Consider the following 19,732-nt stretch of genomic DNA (forward strand, 5'->3'; position numbering starts at 1 on the left):
TCGGGGCGTCACCAGGGCTGACTCTGCGCCAACGCCGCAGACAGTGAAAAGGTAAGTGCCTTTTCACGTCCGCTTTCGCTCCCAATAGCTACACCTCCTATGGTGGCGCTATTGGGTGCGAAACTGGCAGCAATCGCACCGCGACGGTGCGATCGCTGCCGGCTAGCACAGGCCCGCCCCCCATACTTTAGAAAATGAGGCCCTATGTCAGAAAATGTGAAAATGTGTTATAAAATGTGTTTCTTTGCAGCCATGCGCATGCGTAGTGTAGCCATTTATACTAAGTTAATATAGAAGTATAAAAAATGCTTTTTTTGTACTTTTACTTAGATAAGGGCTTAAACTGGGATGCCTTCCAACTTCAGACACCTGTGTCCTTGGGGGGCAAAAGAGAACAAGAAACTGAACTTTCTTGCAATTAGAAGCACAGACTAGCCCCCACCTGACTATTCTGATAAGGACAGTGCAGGGAAGGTGCAAGATAAGCCCTGACTGACCACAAGAGAGACATTAAAGGGCTAATCACTTCATGATATTGGTAAGCATCTGATTATAGTTATTTCTGCATAAGAGAACCCTAGCTAGTATAATTAACCCTAGCTAATATTAGCAAATTATGTACTAGAAAGAATTTATTTTACAAGAAAAATGTCTTTAGTAGATATTTATCTGATTGCTATATTTTCAGTATCTATTGTTATCATACTTCTAATTATAGTTATGTACTGTTTGATTAAGTTAAGATTTGAAAAATGTAATGCTTCATAAGCTAATCACATGCCTTATGAACATAAGAACATGCCATACTGGGTCAGAACAAGGGTCCATCAAGCCCAGCATCCTGTTTCCAACAGAGGCCAAACCAGGCCACAAGAACCTGGCAAGTACCCAAACACTAATAGCAGTAGCTATTTTCTAAATCAGCTTAATTAATAGCAGGTAATGGACTTTTCCTCCAGGAACTTATCCAATCCTTTTTTAAACACAGCTATACTAACTGCACTAACCACATCCTCTGGCAACAAATTCCAGAGTTTAATTGTGCTTGAGTGAAGAAGAACTTTCTCCGATTAGTTTTAAATGTGCCCCATGCTATAACTGTTATCTGAATAAAGAGACTTATTTTCATACATCCAGACTGAATTATTTCTCTAAACAACTCTATTGGGGAATCCTCATCTCTAAAATACTAAACTCCTTCCCTAAGGGCCGGAGGGTGTTATGAAAATGTAGGATAGGAGCAGAGTTTATCCTGACTTTCACTGACATCCAGAATTTCCATAGTTTAAATGAGCTAAAATTTAAAAATTCAGCCCAAATGGGTGAATGGTCAGACCACACTCGTAGGTCTAGGCCTGCTCCAACAAGTTTATCCACCAAGGTAGAGCAAACAACATGTCTATGTGGGAGTATGAATCATTTGGTACAGAATAAAAAGAATAATCCTTAGCACTAGGAAACAACAATCTCCAACTGTCTACTAAGTTGAATGTTTCCATCAGTTGCATGAATCTTTTCCTATGTTTTGTATGTATTTGTTCAGGGGTTTCAGAATGATCTAAAGAGGGATTCATAGTTAAATTAAAATCTTCTCCCAGTAGTAAAGACCCTTTCCCATACTCCACCAGCCAGTCCTTGAGGATTTAAAAAAACCGGCCTTATTCCTGATTGGGAGCATAAATATTTATGAGAGAGAGTTATACTCTGTTTGCAAAGTCAAGGAGAATTATATATTTGCCCTCTTTGTCTCTGTATGTATTAGCTACCTTAAACATTGAGAGGAATGAAAAAGTATCCCCAGCCCTTTAGTTTTTTTATTATCATTTGCAGATGCTAGAAAAATCTGTGAATGTTTTATGTTTAAGCAGATACTTGTCTCGTTTCCTAAGATGAGTTTCCTGTATGAAAGCAATATCAGCTTTCTGTCGCACCAATTCCTTAAATAAAAGCTGCCTTTTATATGGTATATTTAAACCCCCTGACATTCAGAGATATGATTTTTTCAGAAACCATCATAAATTATTATTGTCCTCCAACAACCCCCATCTGTCATCCTTGCATTTAAAAAAAATTCCCTTTCTTATATGCCCATGCTTTTTATCCTCCCTGAAATCCCTAAAAACCCCATCCAGATTTTTTCCCAGAATACACAACCAGAACCAAACCCTAGTCCTCCCTCTCCCCTTCTAAAATCCCTCTCCTAATAATCCGCCAATTGAGATAGAATCCTAAGGAAGAATAATATCACTCTCCAGCTGCCTACTTCCCCCACATAACTGATCATTCTCATCAATTTCACAACAGATTCATATAGCAATTTTTAAACCACAGAAACAATCTCAACAATTGCAAACCCAAGACCTCTTCCAAAGAGGGAAGACCTGCTGTTTTAACCTCAGTAGAATTATACATCTGGAACTGATGAAGCTACCAGTCAGCAACCAATAGTGTCCTATCATGATACCAGAAAAAAATCTGATTATCTGTCATTCAGATTTTATTCTGCCTTCTTTCCAGAAGAGACCCTCTGCCAGGCGAGATCCTGTCTCATCAATCTATGAACCTCCAACGCACTACGAGTGTTGATGCGTGGTAAATCTGCGATGTCGATACCGGCTTTTAGCAAAGCTTCGAAGGCTTCCTCACTAGTTTGTCCTTATAGCTGGTCACTCTAATTGAAAACCATAAGCCAAAGGGGAAGATCTAGTGATACGTCACATTTTCTTTCCAAAGTTTTGTCGTGGTATCTTTCATCTGTCATCGTCTCCGCAGTGTGGCCGGTGCCAGGTCGCTGTAAAGAGAAATCTTGAGGCCATCCCATAACACAGTACCTTTGGATCTTGCAATGCTCAAAATCTTCTCTTTAATTGGAAAGTCTCTCAAGCATGCCCCAATATTGCAAGGAAGGTTCCCCTTCTTAGGGCCCAGTGCCTGATGAGCTTTTTCAAAGTTAATTGTAGTTTCCTCCATCTCAGAGGTAGTATCTCCAAGTAGAATAGCTTTACAAAGGCACTTTGTATTGAGCTTCCTCCAGTAGACCACAAATTCTAATATTTCTTCATGATCTGCTTTTGAGTTCTTCCAACTTGTCAAAGATCTCTGTCTGGTTGTCAAAGAGAGCAGTAGCGGAGCTTTTAACTTCTGTAATAAGCATTTCATGATCCTCCATTTTCTGCTCAACCTCCTCCACATGATTTCCCAACTCAGTGATCTTGCCCTTCATTTCAGTCATCTCCATGATATCTTTTTACATGGATTTAAAGTCTTCATCTCTAAACCAGCCACACATCTTGGATCAGGTGATTGCTTGATAGGGTTCGTTGCTTTTCCCCCTGATTTTGCTGTAGGGTTCAGAGTCCAAGGAAGCAGATTCCTTTGCGGTCTGAGCACGATTCATGCATTTTTCAGATGCACTGCCTGCTTCAAAAAAGCACTCGATTTTGGTCATTTTTTATGGGTTGCCATGTCCTGGGAATTGTACTAACCTTCCAGTGGATATTGTGAATGCAATTTCAAATGAATCTATAATTTTAAATCTAAGATTATAAAATACCTGATCAAAGCGATTGTTTTACACTACCATCCTAGAAAATAACTTCACTTTCTCCCATCCCATGACTCTTTAGTTTTTTTAGAAGCCTCTCATTTGTCATTGTATATATCCTGAAAACCAGACCTGTCTGTGGCACTCCAGGACTGGAGTTGCCTACCTCTAATCTAGTGTTAGCACCTATGAGGATAACCGCTGGAAAGGTAACTACATCTAAGGTGGTGTAATTAATGTAGCTTGCTGAAGCAGAAAAATTTAACTCAGGCCACTTTCAAATGACACCTCCCAACCCTGCAAAACAGATAAGGCATTCTGGGCCCTCCATCCCTAACTCACCCCTTGAAAAGGGTTTCCAAATCCTCATTGGCAGGAGGGAATTGGTTTCTCTCCTGCTAGCTGAGGTGCCAAAATCAAAATGGCACCACTAATATTTTGATCCACATATCTTGTGATGTGTGCCTGAGTCTGAGACCAACATAGAGACTGTGATTGACCCAGAATCCTCTTCTGGCTTGGCCTGCTTGCAGTTCTGCCAGGTGAATCCTAAATATCCTATTGAAACTGATTTGAAGAAATTCTAGGAGACATCTGGACAGCAGCCGGAGCTGTCTAAAACTTGTGATAGGTGGTCATAGGCTCACAATAAGCAGAAGGAAAGGGTCAGAATCTCAGGCTAGAATTTCAATTACAGTGGCACCTTTAAAAACAACCTAAGCCATGAAGATCTCCCTGAGGGTGAAAAAATGACAGGACAAAGGTCTAACAGAAGATTGATGTGAACACTAGGCAAGTAGGCCCCAATTTGGGAAGGGGATCAGGGTAATATAGGTCTAATTTATCTTATTTTTGACATGAGAAACTGTGTACGTGATTCTCCCATAGGTTCATGCAATTTAGGGACTTACTTGAGATTGCTTGTTTTATCTATAAAAGAAGAATTAGCTGATGTATAGAGTGAGACAGAGAGTAGTACTTCTCATGAGCGTCTTGCCAGAGAACTGCTGCAATCCTGTATCTCCCAGGAATACCTGTATTGCTTACTGATATGCAATAAAAAATTGATATTTGTTTCTACAAATTTTGGTGTGGTATTCTTGTGTCCGTGGAGAAGCACTTTAAGGGCCATATATTCAAAGCCTTATGCACATAGGTGGGGTTACACGTGCCGGGCCTATTTTAAAAAGGCCCAGTGTCGCACGTAAAGCCCCGGGACTTAGACACGTCCCAGGGCTTCGGAAAAGGGGAGGGGGCAGGGCGGGGCAGAGCCAGAGGTCCCCGGCACAGTGGCCATTTGCTGCTGTGCCGAGGGATCGCGTGCCGGCAGGGTGCCGGTGCGTGCAACCTGTACCTGCTTCAAGCAGGCGTAAAAGGTAAGATAACTTTTTTTGGGGGGTTAGGATAGGGCTAGGGGGTGGGTAGGTTAGGGGAAGCGGTAGGAAGGTTAGATTAGGGGGTAGGGAAGTTCCCTCCCAGGCCGATCCTAAATTGGAGCGGCATGGGGGAGAACGGGGGACGGCCGTGGGCATCTGCGTGCGCAAGTTGCACTAATGTGCATCCCCTTGCGCTCGCCGACCTCCGATTTTATAACATGCCGCACCTGCACGTGCATATTATAAAATCGGGCGTCCATGTGTGAGCGCCGGGTAGCATGCGCACATGTACGCCTGCGCATAGGTTTTAAAATCTACCCCTAAGCGTGTTTGGTACTTAACACTTGTATGGATCAGAATGTCAGTGGCACCATTTTGATTTTGGCATTGCTGCTGGCAGGAGGGAACCAGTTCCCTCATGCCAATGAAGACTTGGAAACCCTTTTTCAAGGGGTAAGTTTTGTCTGGGTAAGAGTGTATTGGGTCTAGAAGAACTGATGTTTCAAGGGGAGTGGGTAGCCTTAGAAGGCCCAAAATGTTTTAGAGAGAAGGACCTAAAACACTTGATGTGTTTTGGAGGCAGGTTGTGACTGTGAGTATACCAGTAGGTCCCAGAAGATCCAATCTGTTTTAGGGAAGGGTGATGGGCAGTAGAGAGCCCAGAACAGATCTGGGGAGAGAAGAAAAGGCTCTGTGGTTGACAGGTTGTAGCTTTATGTTTAATGCGAATGTCAGTTGATGTGTGAAGGGATGGGTTCTAGTGGCTTCCCTGCCCCTCTATGAAATACAGGTCTAGGGAAAATGGCTTGGCCACTGGGAAGGTAGGTGTTATACAATGACAATTTGTGTGTTATGATTATGTATAAAAAAATAAATCATAATCCAAAAAGTATTATAAATTAGGGACCTTTTTTTTCTTTTTCCTAGAATTCATCTGTTTATTATAATGAACAAAAACAAAAAGCAGTAGATTAAAATAACTCATTTACAAACTGAAAGTCTCCCATTTTTGCTTGTTATAATAAACATTAATAAAAAAAAATGTAAAAAAAACTGAAAACAAAAAGGTCCCTCATTATAATGCTGTATTATTTTTAAGAATATTTTATGTATTCATTTTTAGGAAACTAATTATACATTACAGTGATGTATTTTATTTTTATTGTGACCCACAGCCAGACAACTGTTGAAAGTTGTGACCCAGACCAATAATAAAATAAAATGAACCACTGTATCCCGAAAGACCCAGTGTGAAAAATGTCCTGGGCACATCAGTGAATTGGTGGTGCGCTTTCAAGAAAGAATTTCACCCAAAAAACAAAACAGAAGCCGATCCTATATTGCGGAGTAGCGACAAGACAAAGTAGATCAGTGTATCAAATGACTTTTATTAGAACTTGCCCAACTCTGGCCGAGTTTCGCTCACACAGGAGCTGCCTCAGGGGCTGGGTAAATGGATATTGACTATGGACACTTCAATACAAGAATATCATGATGTATGTACAGTGATTCTTGTACGCCATTTGTGCAGTCAAACCCGCGGATCTGATTTAGTCAGTTTCATAACAGCACTAGATATGATAGGCAATGTCAAAATTGTACAGTGCCGTTTGTCGGATTGAGTATAAAAAGAACAACTCTTCAAGGTTTAAACAAATATTGTGACCGTCGGCAGGGAACTGCAGCATACCCAGCCCGAGGCAGCTCCTGTGTGAGCGAAACTCGGCCAGAGTCAGGCAAGTTCTAATAAAAGAATTTCATATATCAGTGCTTTCAAGAAAAAGGTTTTGCAATTTGGAAGGTGCGTTTTGTTCTTGCCAGACCTACTTATGCTATAGGGTAGAATGAGCCTGATGCTTTCTTTTAATGCTGAATGCTTAAAAGAAAATGTCAGCCTCCATGTTGCCACTTTCTTCACTTGAGGCTAGAACTGACCAGACTGCTCCATAAGGATCAGAATGAGCCAGTCTTGGTTTGACCTCATGCAAGGAGATGATCTGATTTCCTCATGAAAAGCAGCATAAAAGCAACTGGGTAAAATCAAGACTGAACTGGTCAGCTCATTTTGGCCTTTATTTTCACAAATAATTGAAGAAGTAGAGTTACCAGGTGGCTGTCCTTCACCATCAAACAGACTTAGCCTTTCCTGATTTTTATGGACTTTTTACTCCTAAGACAAGGAACACCTCAAGTCTGTAGATGGAATGGGTTAAATGCAGGAAGAGCTTGGCCTGTTCACATGACATGGAGCCAGTGAGCAAACTGAATCCAGAGATATGTAAAAAAGAAAATTGTACACAAGACCAGATTTGCATGGGACAGTCATGAATAAAAAATGGGTTGAATCAAATCTCCATCTATTTAACCATTTACATCACTCAGGAAAGCTGAAGAAAGCGCAGTTGCTTTCCTGTACAGGTGTTCTCCTAGGACAACAGGATGTTAGTCCTCACATGTGGGTGACATCATCTGATGGAGCCCGGCATGGAAAACTTTTGTCAAAAAGTTTCTAGAAGCTTTGACCAGCACACTGAGCATGCCCAGCATGCCACTATCCGTGTGTCCACGCGAGGTCCCCCTTCAGACTTGTAACATAACGAGCAAAAAAATAAAACAAGCCAGGAGGAGTCCCCAACTCTGTGAAATTCCTGAGGGCTAATATCTTGCTGTCCTAGGAGAACACTTGTTACAGGTAAGCAACTGCGCTTTCTCCTAGGACAAGCAGGATGGTAGTTCTCACATGTGGGTGAATACCAAGCTCCAGGCTGTCCCGTTAGCAGGTGAGACCAACGGTGTCCGAACAAAGTGCCAACAGGCACAACAACTGTGGTGCTGTTGATTGGCAGGGGACAGTCTGGCTCCCACCAGCGACACAAGGCAGGAAGAGGTGGGTTCAGGTCTGGAACTGATTGTGCAGATCAGATTGACCAAAGGCACTGTCCTGACACCCAACCTTGTCCAAGTAGTAGTGAGCCACAAACGTGTGACAAGAAATCCACGTTGCAGCCCGGCAAATTTCGACAACGGGAATTGCTCACAGATGAGCCACCGACATCGCCATGGCCTGCACAGAGTGAGCAGAAGACCTGCTTGTGAGTAGCAGAAGGTGATACAATCCGCCAGCCAGCTGGATAAAGTTTGTTTACTCACCGCCATTCCTAGCCTGTTGGTATCGAAGGAATCAAAGAGCTGAGTGGACGGCCTGTGACTGGCTGTGCGATCTAAATAGAAAGCCAAGGCCTTATTACAGTCTAAAGTATGAAGAGCCTGTTCCCCTGGGTGGGAATGAGACCTAGGAAAGAAGGTGGGTGGACTAATTAAGGTGGAAATCAGAGACAACCTTAGGCAGGAACTTAGGGTGCGTACACAAAACTACACGATCGTGGAGAACCTCATGTATGGTAGGTACATAACCAGGGCCTGAAGCTCACTGACTCTACAAGCCGAAGTAATCGCCACCAGGAATATAACTTTCCAGGTGAGGAACGTCAGGTCGCAGGAACGCAGCAGCTCAAAGGGAGGATGCATAAGGTCCTAGGACTCAACAGGAGGCCAAAGAGGGGGCTTCAGCTGGAGCAGGCCCCTCATGAAGCAACCTGCCAAAGGCTGCACCAATATGGGTGTGTCAGCGACACCTCGATGGTATGCACTTACAGCACGCTAAGATGAACCCTGACTGAGCTGCTTTGAAGCTCAGACTCTGAAAGGTGCCACAAGTAGTCCAACAGTTGGGGAAGGGGGCATGTGAATGATCCAAGCCCTATCCCACATATCAGATGAATCGTTTCCACTTTAAGCTGTAGGTCTTCCTGGTGGAAGGTTTCCTAGAAACCACCAACACTTGGGAGATGCTGTCTGAGAGGGCCAAGGGTTGAAGGAGTAGGAACTCAACATCCAAGCTGTCAGAGCCAATGCCCGGAGGTTCTGATGGCGCAGGGCGAGGGCAGAAGCATGGGTACGGGAGCACCTGGCTTTCTTCAGGGTGGATTCCATACCCACCAACTGGCGGGGGAGGTGCCGCTTCTGAAATCCCATGGCTTGCTGCACCAAATAGGTGGCATCCGCCTTCCTGTTAATGGGGTATATGGAATCGGGTGTTCCCACATCCGGAGAAGATCCTTAAAGATGTTGTGGATGGGAACTGCCACGATTTCCTCAGGAACATCAACAAACTAAAGCACTTCCAGCATTTTATGTCACGCATCCTCCTCCGTAAGGAGCTGGAAAAAATATCCTTGGCCATGGCCCTGATGAACCCCACAAAGGAAAGGTCCTCGGGGGGAGACAGATGCCTTTCCTCCAGTGGGGAAGGCTCTGAGAGGGAGGGTCATCTGACTATTTGGACAAAGATTCCAAGGAATCATCCTCCCAAGGGTCATAGGGCCTACCTCCTCAGTAAGGCCAGAACGTCTCGGGTGAGGCCCATGAGAGATCCCAGCCCTGGGATCTGATGGCTTCAGAGGCATCGAGGGCACCGCAGGAATTGATGGTTCCCCCGGGGACAGAGGGCCCCGGGAGGCCAGAGGGCCCAGGCAATGGATCAGGGAATAGAGGCCTCAGGAACGCGGCACCAGCCGTGACTTCCTCCTTGGAGGATCTGATTATAGGGATCGCTCCCGAGGGGGGGGGGGGGGGGCATCTGTGGCCACTGGTGAATTGAAGGTCCTTCGGGCACTGGCTGCATTGGCAGTGCACCTAAGAAAACGTCCAAACGCTCAAGCAGAGGTGCCAAAATAGACAGCGGAGACTCCGGCACCGGCATGGGGACCAGTGGCGCAGGAGGCTTGACTTTCTAAAGAGCTCTGAGCACCGCAGTCTACACCCTGCGATCCAACTCCTCCTGAAAGTCCAGTGTGGCCAGGACTGAGGGAGGGGGATGAGGCATCACTGGTTTGTCCTTGGTCTTCCGAGGCAGCATGGTGCCCACCACCGATACCAGTGGGGAATGCCTGGGACTCCCGGGGAATGTTGGAGGATGGGGCCTCCAAGGAATGGGATCTCTTCAGTGGTGGTACAGCGGCTGCCAGTACCGCACTGGAACTGGAGCCATGCACTGATGGCAACTGGTGTTGATGCTTGCGGGACCTCCTACGGTGCTCGGCCCAGTCTTTTCTCGGTGCTGAGGAGGCGGAGGATCCCAATGCCCTGGAAATCAGTGAGATCATGGAGGATCGGTCACAGTTTCCTCGATCCTTTAAGGAAATGGAAAGAATGGCGAGAGGGAGCGTATCAAGTGTCTCCCCTTGACCCCCCAGCGACGATGGCTGCAACACAGGGTGGATGGTGCGAACATTTTAGAACTGAAAACTTTCTCCATCTTATCAAGGCATGCAAGACGGCCCTTGGGGGTCATCTGGTCACACACCTGACATCCGCTGACGTCGTGTGAAGCCCCTCATGCGGATCCGTGATGGTCATGGTCCACAGGTACTGGGGGCACCGATGAAAGCTGGATGATGCCATGGAAAAATACCCGTGTGCTTGATGACCAGCAGTCACTGGGAAGCAAATATCCGGGAATCAGCCGCAAGAAGCAGGAAAAACAGAAGTGTCAACCTACCACGCCGAGAAGGCACAGACCTCAAAGGGGGACCAGACGATGGAAAAACAGGAAAAAGAACTTCTCTTGCAAGAAAACAAGAAAAGAGCAGAGCTCCACAAACCACGAGGCCACTGCACCGCAGAAAAAGAGATACTGAAGGGGGACCTCGTGTGGACGTGTGGATAGTGGCATCCTGAGCATGCTCAATGTGCAGGTCAAAGCTTCTAGAAATTTTGACAAATGTTTTCCATGCCAGGCACCATCAGATGATATCACCCACATGTGAGCACTATATTCCTGCTTGTCCTAGGAGAATGAGGCCTTTGCATATTTATCATGTGCGTTAGTCTGTCAATTATATAAAATAATTCTATAAGTGTATTCCCAAAAGGCAGCTCCAAGTTACAGTTATTTGGGCAAATATACATTTTAGTTACCACTGTTGTTTTTTCATTACCCATTTCCTCTCTTCTCAGTTTGGGAAGAAAGCAAAACAGAAATGTCTTGTCATACATATTGGGCATTATAATACATTTGCTGCTGATGTAAGAAGAGAGAGTCACAGAGCGGATACAATTGCCTGCATCTCTTAGACCTTTTTTTTTTTTTTTAAATCAGGAAGCGGCCTTACTGCCTGGTACTCTCATTACTATCCCAGCTTCTGGCCCCTGCATTTCTCCGAATGCTCAGTAAAATTATACAATACCTTATCATCTGGGTTCCAGTTGAGTTTTGTCATGGAGACTTGAAAAGCACATACAATCACTGAAAGAGTCAAGTTATGGAAACAAAAACTATATATTTGCTTGATCGAGAACCAAAATGTAGTTCTTTATGATAATTTTTTCAAAAAATATTTTCCAATCAACACTATAGGTCCTACTTTCAAAACTGAGCCAGCAAGCCAAAAAATAGATGCCAAAATTGCATAAGGAGAGGAACATGGGCTGAAACTACCCCATTTGTCAATGCTCAGTTCAGTTAACGGCATGCTGAAATAGGAGATTTTCTATACATTCTCATGGAGCAGACAAATGATGCATACAATTGGAAACCTTGCAAAATCTTAACTCTGTTTTAAGACCCGCAGCTTCCTAGTGAAGTCAGCCATCACCAAGTCACACACCGTCTTTAATTGGACAAAACAGCACCAGAGGATTTGGTTCTCAGCTATATTGAAATGCGAGCACATATCAGTGTTGATTATAGCTGAATATTTTCAGTGTGCTAGTGATTTGTATTCAGTTCTGGGGTACATAGAACAATGGATTTGCAGCATTGCACTAGAACTGTGTTGAGTCATAGGGGTGTGCATTCGTTTGCAACGTATTGGTAATCCACAATGTATAAGGCCATATTCGTTGTATTTGTGGGGAAACGAAACGTATCGCGATTCCCCACGAATTCAACGAATCTTCACCGAATTATTCGGCCGTCTAAAGGAGCAAATTTAAACAAACCTCCCACCCTCCTGACCCCCCCAAGACTTACCAAAACTCCATGGTGGTCCAGCGGGGGGTCCGGGAGCCATCTACTGCACTCATGCCGTCGGCTGCCGGTATTCAAAATGGCGCCGATAGCCTTTGACCTTACTATGTCACAGGGGCTACCGGTGCCATTGGTCGGCCCCTGTCACATGGTAGGAGCAATGGATGGCCGGCACCATCTTGTGCTCCTACCATTTGACAGGGGCTGACCATTTTGATTACTGGCAGCCGAAGGCCCGAGTGCAGGAGGTCGCTCCCAGACCCCCGCTGGACCACCAGGGACTTTTGGCAAGTCTTGGGGGACCCTCCTGATGCCCACAAGACTTGCCAAAAGTCCCTGGTGGTCCAGCGGGGGTCCGGGAGCGACCTCCTGCACTCAGGCCATCGGCTGCCAATATTCAAAATGGCGCCGATAGCCTTTGCCACCACTATGTCACAGGAGCCGACCAATGGCACCGGTAGCCCCTGTGACATAGTAAGGTCAAAGGCTATCGGCGCCATTTTGAATACCGGCAGCCGACGGCGTGAGTGCAGGAGATGGCTCCCGGACCCCCCACTGGACCACTAGGGAGTTTTGGTAAGTCTTGGAGGGGTCAGGAGGGTGGGGGGGTTGTAGTTAATTCAATTTTAGCTGGGAAACAAATAAGAATGAACGCATGAACATATCGGGGGGAGGGGGGCCCCTTGCCGAATGCAACGTCTCTGCCCCCGACGAATACAAATACCGAATGCAACGTATGCCGTCCCTCTGCACATCCCTATTGAGTCAACTTTGTCTTGGGCTTTCTAAGTTAATGAGGGTTTTTTTTTTATCTAGATTTTCTAATGTTAGAAACTATTACTCAATCTTTGAGCAATTCTGTGTGGATTTACAACTTGAGTACATAACAAGGAGAGTCAGTTTATCTAAATTATTAGCAGAATGCTCTCTCTTTCCCCAGGCTTTCACTGCAGCTGGCAGCTGTTTGCTGTGAACATTCTGCAGGTGAAAGTGTGCAACCATTGCGGATCTAAGGTGGGGGTGATGGGTGGGGGCACATGTCCAGCTATATGACGACCCCAGCAGCCAAGTACTGTACCAGCGAAATAAGCAATAAACATTATTCCCTTTGTCTGTCAGTAGTCTGTGTGGGGCAACAGGGCAGTCCCATAAACCAATGCTGTGCAAGTCACGAATATGTGAGACTGTAAATAAATGTTAATGGCTTAGCAGGGAAATGATCAACAGTATGCAAACCAATCCTGCTCTGCTGGGCAGCCAGGTACATTCTAAAGCAGAGTGTCCTGTTAATTATCTAGATGGGGACGAAAATGTTCTCATTTAGGACCTAGCTGTGGATTCTTGGTTAGCTCAGAACTGCTCTTGCAGCAATACTTTGCCAGTCAAATCAAATGCACACATTCTTCCACACTGTGCTGCAAATGTTTCCTGGAGAATAACATTGCGTCACCTATCATCTGAATTTTAATGCAGATAACCAAATCATGACGGGTGGCATTGCTAGTCAAAAGCACACGGCATTCAAGCCCTAATTCTGCTCGTCAGGGCCCTGAATTAGCAAAGCCTCAGAATCAGAGAAAGGACTCCAAAAATGTAATAAAAAAACCTGCAGCCGGCTGTTGTTATTCTCTGCCTATGGCAAACTATGTTTAAACAAATTTACATTTATATTCCCCATATTTTGGTTGATTGGTTGAAACCATGTTTAAAAATAGAGTCCCTTGTTTAATTCTAAGCCTCAGCAATGGGTATATTCCAGAAGAAAGTGCAATTAATTCTCAAAAAACAGAAAAAATGTTATGTCACAGACAAGTCACAATACATCTCTAAATGTTATGGACCCTGTAACCATGGCGCCCATGGTACAATCAAGTGCTAACCAAGATAAAAGATCTGAGGCCCCGACGCACACCTAGTTAAGCTCCAATTATTATGACCACATACCTCAGCGAGTCTTGCTCTCTACAAGATGATATAGATAGGGATAGATTTTCAGAGGGTTGCGTGTATCTTATGGGGTAGATTTTCAGACCGCGCGAATAGGCGTACTTTTGGTGGCGCATCAGGCGCAAGCAAAAGTACGTGGGATTTTACCGCGCGTATCCGCTAAAATCCTGGATCGGCGCGCGCAAGGCTATCGATTCTGTATAGCCGGCGCGCGCCAAGCCGCGCAGCCTACCCCCGTTCCCTCCGAGGCCGCTCCGAAATCGGAGCGGCCTCGGAGGGAATCCTCTAACGCCCTCCCCTCACCTTCCCCTCCCTTCCTCTACCTAACCCACCCGCCCGGCCCTGTCTAAACCCCCTCCTTACCTTTGTTGGGGGATTTACGCCTCCCTCCGGGAGGCGTAAATCCCCGCGCGCCAGCGGGCCGCTAGCGCGCCGGGACGGGTCCGGAGGGCGCGGCCACGCCCCCGGACCGCCCCGGGCCATAACCACGACCCCGGGCCCACCGCCAAAACGCTGCCGACACGCCCCCTAAACGCCGCGCGGCTTGGGCCCGCCCCCCTTGCCAAACCCCGGGACTTACGCGAGTCCCGGGGTCTGCGCGCGCCGGTAGGCCTATTGAACATAGGCCGCCCTGCTCGCCTAAATCCGCCCGGATTTGGGCGGATTTAGGCGAGCAGGGCTCTTAAAATCCGCCCCTATGCGCGCAACCCCCAAAAACCTATCCCTGCCTCCCCCTGCGCGCGCCAAGCCTATCTTGCATAGGCTTGGCGGCACGCACAAGCCCCGGGACACGTGTAAGTCCCTGGGCTTGAAATAATGGGCGTTCCGGGGGCGGGACGCCGGGCCGGGGGCGTGACCGAGGCCTCCGGAACAGCCACCGGGCCAGGGGATGGAGAGCCGGTGCGCGCAAGTTACGCCTGCCCGGAGGCAGACGTAACTTCTTCAATAAAGGTCAGGGGGGGGGGGGGCGGAGGGAACGGAGGCAGGCTGCTTGGCTCGCCGCGCGCAGGTTGCACAATTATGCACCCCCCCCTGCGCCGGGTTGCATGAACAAATCTATGCCCGTGCGCATGTTATAAAATCTGGCCCGTAGTGATGTGCTACTAATAAGGGGCTCTTTCATAGCTCCGCTTAACTGAGACACTCTTTTGGTTTTTTAAACTAATTTAATGGACTATTGTTAATCCCCTTCAGCATGCCACTGGATACAGCCAGTTATCTAACCTTTACATTCTGATTCAAGAAAACTTTATTAGCAAGACAACTTGGTGATGTGTTGCCAAATTACTACAGGATAATTTTCAAACGAGTCTAGCCTATTAACTAGAGACCTGGGTGAAAACTGCAACCCACATAATGGCTACAAGTCAACCTCCCCAACATACAAACCTTTAGCCAGGCTAAAAAGAGTTGTTCCAGAAGCATGGGGTATAATTAGGTGGTGGGAGTAAATGAATGCATGAAGAATTGAATTTTCAAAAACATAAGCAGTTTTGCCTCTGTTCTTCATCCTACAGAAATAGCAGATGAATATTTCTGAATTATTTCTATTTTTATTTTGTTCTACACCTTGAGCATTTTGGTGGTGTTAAAATAAAATATATGTTTATGATATTATTGTAAGATGGAAACATCCCAGTTTGGCTCTGAACCCTTGTTGAGGGAACTTTAATGGACATGGACCATTATTTATAGATCTGAAGTGTTTCTGTGTGGGTTCTTTCTAGTTCCATGCAGTGTTGGATTAACAAGGGATCCCAGTTTTTATTCCCATATAGTGAGAGCACACCAAGAAGAGGATTACAACATATCCACAATGATGCCAGATCCTTTTCCTGGGTGGTGACTCCCAGAATGGAACATAAGTTATGCCATATTGGGTCAAACAAAGGATCGATCAAGCCCAGTATCCTGTCTCCAACAGTGGACAATCCAAGGCAAAGTACCCAAACATTAAGTAGATCCCATGCTACTAATGATGGCAACAAGCAGTGGCTATTCCTTATTGATTAAGGGGCAGATTTTCAAAGAGGTACGCGCATAAGGAGGTGGGGCCGCGGGCGTGGTTCCGACCCGGGGGCATGGCCGAGGCCTCCGAAACTGCTCCTGGGCCGGGGAATCGTGCGCCGGCCATCTGAATGATCACCCTTGAAAACCATCTCTGCAATAGATATCTCCCCAACATCCTTCTCAGTAAACACCAAAGCAAAGAATTAATTTAATCTTTAAATCTTTCCGCGATGGCCTTATCTTCCCTAAGTGTCCCTTTAACTCCTTGATCATCTAACAGTCCAACTGACTCCCTTGCAGGCTTCCTGCTTCGAATATATTTTTAAAAAATCTTTACTATGAGTTTTTGCCTTTATGGCCAACTTCTTTTCAAATTCTCTTTTAGCCTGTCTTGTCAATGTTTTACATTTAACTTGACAATGCTTATGCTTTTTCCTATTTTCTTCAGATGGATCCTTCCAATTTTTGAAGGGATGTATTGGCTAAAAAAAACCCCTCTTTCACCTCACCTTTTAAACCATACCAGCAACCATTTGGCCTTCCTTCCACCTTTCTTAATGCATGGAATACATCTGGACTGCACTTCTAGGATGGTATTTTTTAACAATGTCCATGCCTGTTGTACCCTCTTAGGGTCAGATTTTAAAAGGGTTACGCACATCAGACCTATTTTTTAAAAAACCAGCAGCGCACGTAAAGCCCCAGGACGCGTGTAAGTCCCGAGGCTTTGCAAAAGGGGCGGTCTGTGGGCGGGGCTAGAGGCTTCCGACAGAACAGCCATCGTGTGCAACTCAAAGGACAGGGAGGGGGTTAGAGTAGGGCTGGGGGGGAAAGGTTAGGGGAAGGGGTGGGAAGGTCAGGTTAAGGGGAATGGGGGAAGGCAGTGTGGCTCGGTGCACCCAAGGTGCATAAGTGTGCATCCCCTTGCGCGTGCCGACCCCCGATTTTATAACATGTGCATGCCTGCGCGCGTATGTTATAAAATCAGGCATACATGTGCGCGCACCGGGTAGTGCGCTCACATGTAGGCCGCGCACGCTTCTTTTAAAATCTACCCCTTAATCTTTACAACTGCACTTTTCAGTTTTTTATATATTTCTCATGTTATCAAAGTTTCCATTTTGAAAGTTTAGTACTAGAGGAGTGTATTTACTTATTGTCCCCCTTGATTTGTGTAGCTATAAATTTGGGCAGCTCTTCCCTCTATCCATCACTTTGCCCTTGTCCACATTAAATGCCATCTACCATCTGAATGCCCAGTTTCTCAGTCTCACAAAGTCCTCTTGCAAATTTAACAACTTTGAATCATTTTTGTTATCAGCAGCCAATCTGATCACCTCACTTGTCGTCCCCTTCTCTAGGTCATTTATAAATACACCTAAAAGCTGTGGTCTCAGGACAAATCCCTGGGGCACATGCAAATTAAGTATTTTTGGCATCTGAAAAGGATACTGGGAACCAAGGCTACGAAAGCCACCAAAGCGATGGCCATCCTTATGTGACACATGTTTGGAGTGTTCCATACAGGACAAGACTTGTAGGAGAGAGCAGCCTGAGACAGAATATAGAGAACACCACAGACAAAGGTCACGAGTGCACCCACATCGTGGACGATGGGAACAGCCAACTCCTGGAAAGATAGGCAAAAGAAAACATTTTTATATAAACAGCACATACTCAAAAAAAAACCCAACAAAAAACAATGGTGCAGTAGAGAAATACAGAGCAAACAAGTCTACCATAGATAAAACAGGCTTGTAATATAGTAACATGATACATGATGGCAGATAGAAGCCAATCTGTCTGGTTTTCTTCTGATCTACCCAACTTGACTGCTTTTAGGATATCCCTCCTTATCTCAGTCACTTATCATACACTTGACTTAAACCCTCTGTGGTTCAGCGTTATCTATAAATATAAAAAAAATGTCACTGTCAGGTTGCCAGTTCCAATGAGGCATGCACGGCCTCCTTTTTGGAGTGGATAAAGCACAGACGTTCCCACACGTTTTTTTGGTTTTTTTTTTACATGGCCAGGCTCCCACCCCACCAATGTCTTTTAGCATTGTGATTCTGAGTTTTCAGTGAGATTTTAACTGGATTCCAGGAGATGAGGGCTTTTCTACATTGGTACGTTTTAAAAGCATGGCATGCAGATGTGACCAAGTCTACATCCACCAAATTAGCCATAAAAAATTACACACAAAGAATTCCAGAATAAGAAGGTTACATTACAAGTTAGCCTTACAAATAAACTGTTACCATATTTAAGGTAGAACAGAAAACAGACAAAGCTTACATCGAATAAAAGCAAAAAAGTGAGTGCAAGAAACGAGCCTTAAAGCAATACACTTTCAATAATGAAACTAGAACAGCAGCACTAGCCCGAAGCTTCAAAATACTATAACTTTCTACATTTGGTTTCATCCCCAGGGCTTTCTTTCTTATTTTAAATATATAAATGACAGTTCTGTGCTTTTCGGGAATAAAAGCTGTGCGGCTCTTATGGCCCCCGAGGCGTCTGTTTGTGGCATGCTGTCTTCAGCCATTCGCGCCGGATACACACGTTAAATGCATCGGCAACAGACACAGATCGGCAATGCTAAAAAAAATTTTTCCTCCTGTTCATTCCCAGTGACAACCGATAAACAGAGGAAATGCTTTGGAAAACTAAATAAAAAGTTTGGTTTTTTTGCCTCCAAATTAAAAAGCAGAATGAAGAAACAAGCAGGGATCAATAATCAGTTTGTCCAGGTAAGTTCGGGACTTAGCCGGACAAACCCCTGATTTTTTAATTTTTCACTGCTCTGACTGCTTCCTTTTTATCCGGCTGTGACTGTTTGGCCAGATAAAAGTAAGCCAGATAAGTTGGAAGCGTTTCACGGTGGTGTTAAATTAGGCAGCCAAGTCCCATTTTGCCAGTTCTAAAGTTAGCGAGGTAAGTTTAGCCGGCTATCTAGGTCTTTATCCGGCCATATGCAGCGGCACAGAGCCAAATCCACAGCTCACCACTGAATATCTGAATTTACCTGGCTAACTTTAGCTGGGTGACCTGGTTCCAGTTGCCTGTGGCTACTGAATATTGACCTTACAAAGGAAACAATATTTTATCTTTGCTAACAGCCACACCATCTGAAAATATCTCTCACGAGTTACTGGCTTAAAATAGAATAAAAGCCAGGCTAGTATTTGTCACTAACAGAAAGAAAAATGCTGGTAAGGCTCCTGCTTCCTAAGTTCAAACCATCAGAGAGAGTCTCAGCCAGGGTCCTTTCTGTGGTTCCTGTTTATAGGCCTTAAGGGATTAATAGTCCTGGTTTTCTGTTTATAGTGTAATAAAAGAAATTTGATTTTATATGTAAAAAGTAAAATCATTTTTTACTCCTCTACAGATTATCAGAAAAGCTGTGACAAGACACTGCAGCTAGCTTCTGTCACTAATAGGCTGTTCTTCTTTTCAAGAACTCAAGAGTCTGATTTATCAAATGCCTTTCATATAAGCAAACCCATTCAGGAGGCGGCAGAGCTGCTGCAGGGACTGTGAGTACATGTTGGCTTGCCTTGCCTGCATGTAGGGAGCGAGCATTGTTGCTGCAGTCAGTGCGATGAGAAGATAGCAGCAGAGCAGGATGATGCAGGATGCTTGGAGGGAGTGAGGGGAGGGAAGCCCATATGTAGTGGTGAAGATCATGTGGGGGGGGGGGGAGAGCAGGTCAGTAGTAGTGGCAGTTTGGAAGTGCGGTGGGAAGGAGACAAAATTCCGACGCTGCCTGGAGAAGTGAAATTTCTTGTACCAGCCCCAGTACTTACTGTATACCCCCTAAAC

At 45.3% G+C, this 19,732-nt stretch overlaps 1 protein-coding gene across 2 annotated transcripts in view; it reads right to left on the minus strand.

The window, feature by feature from the left end:
• Window positions 1-19,732, minus strand: part of DRAM1 (DNA damage regulated autophagy modulator 1) — an 81,978-nt gene that overhangs the window by 11,707 nt on the left and 50,539 nt on the right. For both annotated transcript variants that reach the window (XM_029599702.1, XM_029599703.1), the window contains exons 4-5: window positions 17,360-17,537; window positions 11,169-11,227 (exon numbers count right to left, since the gene is read on the minus strand). In XM_029599702.1, coding sequence (XP_029455562.1) covers window positions 11,169-11,227; window positions 17,360-17,537 — 237 coding nt within the window. The remainder of the gene's footprint in view (window positions 1-11,168; window positions 11,228-17,359; window positions 17,538-19,732) is intronic.

Source organism: Rhinatrema bivittatum, chromosome 4 (genome assembly GCF_901001135.1).
Source record: "Rhinatrema bivittatum chromosome 4, aRhiBiv1.1, whole genome shotgun sequence".
Classification (NCBI taxonomy): domain Eukaryota; kingdom Metazoa; phylum Chordata; class Amphibia; order Gymnophiona; family Rhinatrematidae; genus Rhinatrema; species Rhinatrema bivittatum.